This window comes from Lynx canadensis, chromosome A2, assembly GCF_007474595.2.
Source record: "Lynx canadensis isolate LIC74 chromosome A2, mLynCan4.pri.v2, whole genome shotgun sequence".
Taxonomy (NCBI): Eukaryota; Metazoa; Chordata; class Mammalia; order Carnivora; family Felidae; genus Lynx; species Lynx canadensis.
Genome location: NC_044304.2, coordinates 14,704,524 through 14,715,454, shown reverse-complemented (window position 1 = coordinate 14,715,454; position 10,931 = coordinate 14,704,524). Strand labels below are relative to the sequence as shown.

General features: G+C 42.5%; 1 protein-coding gene across 1 annotated transcript in view; it reads right to left on the bottom strand.

Moving 5' to 3' along the window:
• Positions 1–434: 434 nt before the first annotated feature.
• Positions 435–10,931, bottom strand: part of KIF15 (kinesin family member 15) — a 79,186-nt gene continuing 68,689 nt past the window's right edge. Inside the window, exons 30-35 of the mRNA XM_030305572.1 lie at positions 9,081–9,190; positions 6,277–6,349; positions 5,776–5,813; positions 1,443–1,608; positions 1,089–1,220; positions 435–758 (exon numbers count right to left, since the gene is read on the bottom strand). Coding sequence (XP_030161432.1) covers positions 696–758; positions 1,089–1,220; positions 1,443–1,608; positions 5,776–5,813; positions 6,277–6,349; positions 9,081–9,190 — 582 coding nt within the window. The 3' untranslated portion in view covers positions 435–695. The remainder of the gene's footprint in view (positions 759–1,088; positions 1,221–1,442; positions 1,609–5,775; positions 5,814–6,276; positions 6,350–9,080; positions 9,191–10,931) is intronic.

Below are 10,931 nucleotides of genomic sequence, written 5' to 3'. Positions count from 1 at the left end.
GAGATTAAAGTAGGAATACAAAATAACCTATATATTTTTTTTTTTTAATTTTTTTTTTTTTCAACGTTTATTTATTTTTGGGACAGAGAGAGACAGAGGATGAACGGGGGAGGGGCAGAGAGAGAGGGAGACACAGAATCGGAAACAGGCTCCAGGCTCTGAGCCATCAGCCCAGAGCCCGACGCGGGGCTCGAACTCACGGACTGCGAGATCGTGACCTGGCTGAAGTCGGACGCTTAACCGACTGTGCCACCCAGGCGCCCCCAAAATAACCTATATTAAACAAGTTTGCCTTTCATACATGCTACGTGAACATGAGCCTCATGGCAAGTCCTGAAACCACCACATATTGTTAGAGCTTCTGCTACAGGCTTCCGAGGAGAGTATGATAGCATCTAAGGAAGAAATGACCCGGCCAACACCCACTGCAAACCTTAGCTACAGGTTTTTATTTTAAAAAGGCAAAAGGTTTTCCCAGTATTTACAGTCGATTTAAAGCTCTGAAATGGGGTGGTAACTTCTAAGCCCACTGCCACAGGGTGTGTGTGGATGCAGAACTTGAATGTCAGCCCTGCTGCCCCACACGCAGGAATCATGCTCTTAATTCGGCTCTGTTAAATGCACAAGTGTAGGTCTTACTTTTTGCAAGAAGAAAGTCTCCCAAGAGGTGATGCCTACGTAGTTGACCGAGATCCTTACGATTCATTTCTTTTCTTTTCTTTTAAAAATACATTTTCAGCACGCAACTTTTCGGTCTCCTAGGGAACACATTTTTTAAAAAAGGAAAAGAAAAAAAAAAATTCAGGCTCTAAGACTTACAGGAAGATATTCTTTGCATTCATTAAGTTTATATGTCAAATTAAGATGACAATTTTCAATTCGTAAACTACTAAATGTTAAACGAGAAGCTGATGTGTAAGAGTATAACGGATTGAATGATGCTTGGAAATGACAATGACTGATTTTTTCTTTTGTTTAATTCTAAGTTCCCCCCCAAAAAACAGTTAAGTGATTCAATGATTAAACTTTAATTACACACTCATTCTAAAACCTGACTGAGTTTCTTTAGAATAATTTCCAGAGCTTACCTCGGCGAGCCTGACATTCTCCTTCTTCAGCCGCACCACGTACTGAATCTTCTGATGGAGGTTCTGGTGACCTACCAACTTTCCATTTTCCTCAGCAAGACTCTCCACCTGCTTCCTTAACATTTCCATCTCCTGCAGGCAGATCAATCCAGGGAGGGGAAAATGAACCGCTCTTAATTTTTCTCTTACAACAACATTATTTCATGCCTTCCAAGAGCACAGGGCATTAGAGGGCCCGGGTTCCCAGGTTTCATGACCAGACATCTCCACGTGTGCTAGAGTAGCTCTGAACCACAGGACGTGTGGTCCTACACGTGTCCTAACTATATGCAAAAAACCAACGCACAAATGCACCTGGAATATTCTCTCCTTTTCTTCGTACAACTCTTCCAGCTTTGATCTCAGTTGTTCCTTTTCTTGGAATGCTTTGGATTCCAAAGTTCTGGTCCGTTCAACTTCCTCAGCCATTCTAAGGCAGTCCATTTCTTTGTTCTGAAGGGCACTCTGGACTTCCTCTAGGCTGTAGCAACAAATATCACTTTGTGGTATTCCAAAGGAACATAATTACAACAGTATTCAAATTAGACATTTTTCACCCAAGCCCAGAATTTTGATTTGAAAGCGTCACAAATTATTCAGCCCTCCCCTACTGACAGCCTAGGGAGATAGCGAGGGCTGCAGATAGGCTTTGTTGTTGTTACTTTACCAAAGACTTTCATTTTGGAAAACTCCTCAAACTATTTCTTAAATAACGAAAATTTAAAAGGTAAACTTTTGGATTCAGCCCATCTGGAGCAAATGTAATTTAAGTATTATGACGGTCTGCATCGTTTATTCAAGGCTCCATATATTAATCATTTTTTTTAATGTTTATGCATTTTTGAGAGACAGAGCACGAGCAGCGAAGGGGCAGAGAGACAGGGAGACACAGAATCTGAGCTGTCAGCACAGAGCCCAACATAGGGCTCAAACTCACGAACTGGAGATCATGACCGAGCTGAAGTCGGACGCTTAACTGACTGAGCCACCTAGGCGCCCCTATCTTAATCATTTCTGATTCTAAAAACTGGTTCTCAGACCATGGGACCTTAGTCATTTCTTCAAGGATGTGCTATTTAGAATTTATACACTTTTGAAAAGGAACATGAGGAACAAAGTTATCATGGAGTTCTATAGAATTTCACTGTTTTAATAAAATTGTGTGAATCCTAGAGGCTTCCCAAAAGAAACAAATACTTCTTGTTGTATTTTTATGCATGTGGAATAGAAGGATTATTTAATGACATAATACTCAGATTTAATATACCACTTAAGGCCAACTAATTTCAGGAGCAGTGTTTTCAGACTACACTCTGTGAAACCTCAGAAGAATAGCAGGGGGCGGAGGGCACGGACCTTTCCCCCAGTTCACTTGGAGCTGTTCTCCATTTGTCTTGTGTATTTTGCTCCAGTTTGATGAAAAGGTTGTGAGGCATGGCAGACCCTGCTGCAAGGGCCATTCCCTTACTTCCTTGCTTATAAGAACTCACTTTATGTGGGGAAAAAGGAGAAAAAAAAAAAAAGGAGAAGCACACCGAGTTCCCAAGGGTTGGTAAAAAAAAGTAACTGGTCTAAACTAAGCATGGATCTCTCCACCCCACTGCCAGGTACTGGTTTCCTCAGCTTGCTGGAAGTGTTCATTCTGTCCATGAAGCACAGGCTGATTCTTGGGAGCTACTAGGAGCTTTTCCCCCGACAAAAGAAAGCCCTTTTGAGCCCATCTCACCATAAGCCGGGATCCTCTTGTTGATGACATCTGGGGCTATGGCAGCCATCTCGTGGCAAAGAGGGCACAAGCAAGGGTGCCAAAAGCAAAAGAATGGTAAGGGTATGGGTCCCTGATGGCATTAGTGAGTCAATGCACCTCCAGACTGCTTGTGGTATGAAATTCAACATCTCGTGCCTACACCACTTTTAGCTGGGAATTGGTTTCCTTATAGCTTTTTAAAGGAGCCTCACATACACAAATAGATAATAACATTATGGTAAAAATCACTGCTGTGGGTTGGGACCGAGAAAACCGGGTGTGCCATTTTCTAGTGCGTGCTTCTCTCGCACACAGTATCTTCTAGAGACAATGTATCACTCGAGACTCTTGGCCACTAGATTATGAAATAAATCACGTGCCAACTTACACAGCTTTTATTCTTTTTGCTAGAAGGTCTAAAATGGACATTATTTCTAAAATAGCCACAATTCTACACACTATACAGCTGGATTCTCATAGATCCTGTAAGTGATCAGTATTTCTATCCTAGCTCTACAACAAACTGTCTGGGAGCCAGTCCCTGAACTGTATGTATGATCCAAGTATGAAACGAGCTCTGTTCCACATCTACACTCTTTGATGCTATAAAACAGATGACTGGGTAACAAAGATTTCACAAGATAGGTAGTTTTTGTCAGCTGATCACTAAAAAGAATTTTTGATGACAGATTATATAATCTTTGATGTACTAACTTGGAGCTCAAATAATTAATTGTATGACAGGATTCTAACAAAATTTCTTCTGCTGTCATTTACTTACTATGTGAATGAGATTTCTCAGCACATATAGTTGTAAAAACAGAAAGTAGGAATAGAATTGATACTGAATATGGTCTCATTCCAGAATTAAGTATAACAGAAAAATGAGCTCATTGAAGCAAGAGCACTAAAATGAAATGCACTGGGATATGCATTTCCAGTGAAATTTTACCAGGTATACTAATTATTTATAAAAACTTATAATAAATTTAGGACACTGTGAGTAATAATTGTAATGAATACTCAATCCGGAAAAAAGACAGCACTAGAGCCATATAAATAAAAAACACTTACAAATTATTTCCCACTTATATAAATATTTCTGTTGCCAAGGGTACAAAAAATTTTCCAAACAATATGTTAAATTAGGATATAATTCTGTGTAGGTATGGTACGGAAACTCAGTCTGAAAGGAAAAGGAACGATGTACAATTTTAAGTTCGGGGATTTATTCCTGTGTTGTTAAATGGATAGAAAGTAGCAAGTCAGTTGGATACTTTTAAAAGAACACCACCTGAGCTTTATTTCTATGGCCAGTTCAAGGTGAGACTTTTGATAGGACAATGGCTGGAACAAAAATGGAGACATGTCAGAAGTGGGATTCGAGCCCACACCTCCATGTGGAGACCAGAAGCGCTGACCAGGAGAAGCAGGAGCTTGAGGCTGGTGCCTTAGACCGCTTGGCCATCCTGATGCCGAGATCTTTATTCCTAAATGGCACTATTTTCAGTATGAGGGAACTTCCATCCTTTCAACGAAAAATTTCAATGATTTCAATGAAATCAACTCAAAAATGTGCAAGGGGGTATATGGTGTTCCAAAAATCTCTTAAGAGGTATATACAAGTGAAAATGTTTGAGGGCCTCTGTTCCAGATGAATATCTATTCAGGGTACACTATCTTTCTAATGTTTTACCATTTGATTTAACACCAACGAGTATACTTATTTTGAACTTGACAGAAAATACAGTATATCTTGTTCATCAAAAAAATGAAGCAATTTATGGGGCCCCTGGGTGGCTCAGTCGGTTGAGCGTCCGACTCAGCTCAGGTCATGATCTTGTAGTTTGTGAGTTCAAGCCCCACATCAGGCTCACTGCTGTCAGCCTGTCAGTGCAGAGCCCACTTTGGATCCTCTGTCCCCCTCTCTCTGCCCCTCCCTCGCTTGCACTCTCCCCTCACAAAATAAATAATTAAGAAAAAAAAAGAATGAGGCACTTTATAAGATTACATAAATATGAAAACTGTATGAATAAACTAAAAATCCTGTTTACAGAACACATGTAAAGAGACCCAAAGTCAAGACAAGAAGAAATCAAGAGTATTGATCTGTGGGTCTCAGGGGGCCTCAAGGTTTTATTTTTTAATTTTTTTTTAATTTTTTTTTAATGTTTATTCATTTTCGAGAGCAAGCAAGTGAGAGAGAGTAGGGGAGGGGCAGAGAGAGAGGGAGACACAGAATCCAGGCTCTGAGCTGTCAGCACAGAGCCCAACGTGGGGCTCAAACCCACGAACCATGAGATCATGACCTGAAGTAGGACATTTATTTATTTATTTATTTATTAAAAAAAAAATTTTTTTTTTAATGTTTATTTATTTTTGAGACAGAGAGAGAGACAGAACATGAACGGGGGAGGGTCAGAGAGGGAGACACAGAATCTGAAACAGGCTCCAGGCTCCGAGCTGTCACCACAGAGCCTAGTGCGGGGCTCGAACTCACGGACTGTGAGATCATGACCTGAGCCCAAGTCGGTAGCTTAACCGACTGAGCCACCCAGGCTCCCCGGGCCTCAAGGTTTTAAATCAGAGGAAACCAGATGGCGTGAAAGAGTAACCGGGTCAGTTATACTGTTCTCACCATCCACGAGGAGAAGATTCATCAACTACTCAAGAGAAACTAAGCCTTTCGTGACACTTACTTCTTTAAGAATTTGTTTGGAATGGCTTCACGTGAGGAGCCCCATGAGCAAGTGGTGTTTAGGAAAACACCTGCTGTGTCGTGTCCACATACTACTGCAGAAGGCAAGAAGTCACCTACCTTGTGGACACAGGAAGTATTTCCTCCCTGAGAGAAGAAAGAGAAGACCAACAAGAACTTCAATTATGAAAGAGTGCACTTACTCTGCTTTCATTTTCAGCATCTCTTCAACTAATTTATTCTGTAATAAGATAAAAAAAAAAGATGGCTTAAGTTTTTACTGTTGCTAAGAAAAAGACTGAAAGTAAGCAGTTCATCTCCCTCATGATAATGAAATTAAACCAACATCTTTTTCTAATATCCCAACTGCGCACCCATAAAGGGAGCACATGTCTCTAAGACTCATGAACTGTGCCCTGGGAGGCCTCACAAAGATGCCCAAAACTTCCTTCTATTCTAAATGCAAAACTGTGTGCAGACAACCGAGCAGCAGACTAACTGGAAACACAGGAAGACAAATTCGCTCTCGATTATCAGTGATGTCTAAAAACTGATGGTATCAATCTTAACAGTGGGAATACAGAAAAAACAAGTTTCAAAAGTAAAAATGGTTTCTAAAAAACATATAACCACAAATGCTAAGTATAAAAGCATTTCTTGGACAAGAAAAACAACTATTATGTAAAAAAAAAAAAAAATTGTACCTTAGCAAGTCTTTCTTTGATCATTTCTTCTTGTTCATTCTTCAGTTGTTGATGACCTGGATTATTCTGTTGGCTGCATAGATGAGAAAGGGAGGAAGGGGAAACACTGTTAAGCATATTCGAGTAGCAATTTCATATCTATTGTATGCAGCAATGCCAAATTCTGCAACGAAAAGCTAACTCTGGTGATTAGGTCAAGTTAGCACAGTTCACAAATGTGACTGATATATGGGGATGAAATAAGGCACCTCCCATGAATTCAGGATGCCCCTCATAAAAAATGAGGTGAACAGAGCAGGGAATCTAATCAAGGCTTGGCTGAAAGTAAAGTAGAAATTTAGCCAAGAATGGTATCTTATGAGGCTCAAATGTGAGCAAAAGGGGCTGAGAGATGGGTGGTCCAGAAGTCTGGTGATCAGCTGGGAGGGGGCATCTCTGGGTATGGGGAGGGTACCTTGGGCCGGCCTGGCACATGGAGCCCCAACACTCCATCTGCTTGGATTTCATGGTCAGCTGGCAATTTTCTGATGACACTCTGGCATCCCATGTATGCTGACACCAGGAAGGGGACTCCCTGAGCCCCAGACATAAATCTCTTGAAGGAAAAGGAATGCTCCTCTATATAAAGAAAATTACATTCTGGACGATGCATCAGTATCATGTGAATTTGATTAATGTGAGTTCATTCCCTGTAAGCTTGACCAGGGCAGGATCATAAATTGAGTGTCTGTGGGCAGCTCCTGGACCAGGGGGACATCCCCCAAGGAGAAGCTGCCTGAATGCCACAGGCTCCTCTAGAAATATTTCTCACTGATGAGGAAAAGATCGTTTCTTGAAAGAAAGCAGAAGCTCCAGTAGTTTCTTTCATTTAATGAATCTGGCAGCCTAGACAGAAATGGTAATGAGACCTCAAGTGAGGAAAACGCCCGGAATCATTAGGGAAGTGTTTTCTATGCTCTACTCTAAAAGTGGGTAAACTTTTTCCTGTCCGGGGCCAGACAAAATGTGCTAGGCTTTGGGAGCTGTGGGGTCTCTGACACAACTATTCCACGTGGCTGCTGTAATGCAAAAGGAGCCACAGCAGTATTGAAATGAAACAGCGTGACTATGATCCAATAAAACTGTCTTTACCAAACGCGCTGTGGGCTGGATCCGACCCCAGAGTCACAGTTTTCTCCCACTCTAATCTTTCAGGAAGGAGGTTCTGTATGGCTCCTCATAAGGGACATGTGGCTATGAAATAAAGTTGTTGTTGTTGTTGTTGTTGTTTTTTAACATTTATTTATTTGAGAGACAGAGAGAAACAGAGCATGAGCATGTGAGGGGCAGAAATAGAAGGAGACACGGAATCTGAAGCAGGCTCCAGGCTCTGAGCTGTTAGCACAGAGCCCGACGTGGGGCTCGAACTCACAAACTGCGAGATCATGACCTGAGCCGAAGTTGGACGCTTAACCGACTGAGCCACCCAGGCGCCCCGAAATAAAGTATTTTTTACCTGTGATTTTATAAATGGGCTAGGAACATTCTATCTTCCATGTTCAAACTAGCTCTTGATAAAAGACAATGTACCAAGTACAATGTTCTTCTTTATTGGGGGTAGGGGGAGGGGTTGGTGGGGAGCATGTGGCCAGGCTGCGGACTACCTGCATTGGAATCACCTGGAAAGGGAAGTGAAATCCCCGGGAGGGGCGCTACTAAAATGAGCATGTCCGATGCTCACTGAAACCTGAAGCATTTAGGAAAGGACTGTCAGCACAGCCACCACTACCGCCTTCCAGTATCTGTTGTCTTTGTTAGGTTTTGGACAGAGCATCTCAGGCCCACTTCCGGGCAGGGAAGGGGAACTGCAGGAGGGGAGAGTGTCTGCCCGAGACCTGCTGGCAGCAGCAGGAACAGCAGGCACCCCTAATCTGGGAAGCTGAATTCAGTAAGGGCCTTCATCCCAAATGGAGACCTCTCTCTGCTTCACTTCAACTTGCTATACGATTTTCCTGGTCACCCTCGTCTCTAAGCCCTCACTCAGAAAAGTTCACAGAAGGGCAGGATCATAATTCCGCCTTGTATACCTAATATCTGCCATTTATTGACTGACTCCCTTCTGCCAATCACTGTAACCGGCACTTTATACATGTTATTTTTGGTGTTTAAAACACCTTGTGAGAGAGCTATCATTTTCCTCATTTGATGGCTAAGGAAACTAAGTCACTAGAAGTCAAAAATTGTGCCCAAAGTCACAGGACTTTCAAGTGTCAGCGATAGGACAAAGCCTAGCTGCCTGGGACATACTGCCCTGTCACTAGCAAATACAACTAGAAAGTGTCTTGGCTAAAGGCAAACCACCTGCACAGAGGTACCCAAACCCAAGGAAATGCTCCTCAGTAAAGCTCCTTCCTGCGCAGGAGCATTCCCTGGACCATGAGTCACGAAGCCAAAGAAACTGGTAGGAAATCCTCCCTTTTTCTGCTGGCCCTCTTGAACTTTCTCTGTTGCTTCCCCACCCCAACCCCCTTTTCTTAAAATAGAAGTAGACAGTTTGGTTCAAATTTTTCACAGGCTTCAAATTCCTTTCAATAGCTCTACAACAACGCGAAGGTTAACAGAGTAGGTGATACCATGAAGGCCTATTCTCCCACTCAAAAAAGCGACCCCCTCATCAGACCTGACTCCAAAGCAACTGACAGAGCACCCCCTGGACTGGGGGTGAACGCTGCGCATGCCGTGAAACCAATTTCAACCGCTTTCTAACTAACTGTACACGGGCAGGCCAAGATTTAGCCCACAGAGTTCTGGTGGCTCTTTCTCACCTCTTGTGCTTTTCCCTTTCAAGATCATCCAGCTGACTTCGCAGGAGCCAGTTCCTTTCTCTTAGCTGCTCAGCTTCCAGGCGGAGGTTTTCCATTTCACACAACTGCTCCTAAGAAGACAGCAAATCATGTCTTTTTAGAAGACACGTTGTAGGAGGTGTTATTTTGCTCCCCAAGGCCACAAATGAGACACATATTCATCTTTTTAGCCCCTTCCTATGCACAGAACACTGCACTGGGTGTCGCTGGATAACAAGTAGACTACGACAAGCTTTTGGGGATTTTCATACCCACAGGGTGTTAAACATAGTCTCTTATCAATAGGACACAATTCATTAAAATGCCTTTATGAAAAATGACGGCCAAAAGTCCATACTTTGATAAACGTTCTATTTGATTCTATTTAATAAATTCTAATTAAAAATAAAACTGATATAGGGAATAGAGTCAGTAATACTGTAAAAACGTTGTATGGTGACAGGTGGTAACTACACTTGCGGTGAGCACAGCATAATGGATGGAACAATGTTGTACACAGTGTGCAACTGATGTGCCACAGCCATCGCTCAAAATCCTCAAGTGAGCTCTAATTTGAAAATCACGGGCATAACCATCCAGAAGAAATAAATGCTTGTCTGCAAGGGGTGTCCTTTTCCATTTACTTCTCCTTGTCCATTGTCTGATTTCTTTTAAGCTGACCCAATTTCCTCTGAGTACTAAAATCATGCCAATCTGGGTAACAGCCACATTCCTCAACAGATTGAGAGCTGCCCTAATTAAAAAGGCAAGGAGTGATCCCCTCCACGAGGAACGAAGCTTGAGAGACTATCTTTGCATACTTCACATCACTTGGTTACAGGAAGCTAATTCTGTTCCTGAACAAAACCTCGCTCCAGAGCCAAGGCCTCACAGCCTAAATGCGATCTTCTGTGAAGCATCCTATCTACTCCACCCACACCCGTCCACACCTCCACACCACACACCTCCCTCTACTCGATACTCCTCGAAACACACTCTCCCTGTGCACAATCACCATAACCCCAAGTCCCTGAGTAAAAAAAAAAAGTAAAACAGAAGTTTAAAGGAATGGCAAACAAGAGAAGATTATTAACTACCTGAGACAAAAGTGAATCTCTAGAATACACAGAGAATGCCTACAAATTGTTAAGGGAAAGTCCAATGATAGCAAGACGGGCGAAGGATATAGGTCAGAGAAACAAAATGTGCTCCATCTTACTCTTTTTTCTTTTTAAGTTTTTTTTAATGTTTATTTATTTTTGAGACAGAGAGAGACAGAGCACGAACAGGGGAGGGTCAGAGAGAGAGAGAGACGCAGAGTCCAAAGCAGGCTCCAGGCTCCCAGCTGTGAGCACAGAGCCCGACGTGGGGCTTGAACTCACGGACTGTGAGAGCACGACCTGAGCTGAAGTCGGACGCTCAACCAACTGAGCCACCCAGGTGCCCCTCCATCTTATTCTTAATGAGAAAAATACAAATTTATAACCGTAGCAAGACAGCGTATTTAGCTATGAAACTGGCAAGGATGTAAGTCAGGCGGCACTGTGATCAGAGTAGCTGGCACAGCCTGTGTTTGACACCATCGTAGAAACAGGGAGATGACGGCTGCAGACTTGGTTATATGGAAATGGGGCTACCGTGAGAGCCTCCAGGGACCGTCAGCCAGGTAGTCTGCAGTCGGCGGGGAGAGGAAGTCTTTTCTGCCTGCCCTTTATTTAGTTCTGTGCCTGTTGAATTTTGTACCCTCAGTAACCATGAAAGATACTGTTTCTTTTGTTGATTTTGGATACTGTTTCTTTTAAAAGATTTTTTTTGAAAAAGATGACCCAGTTA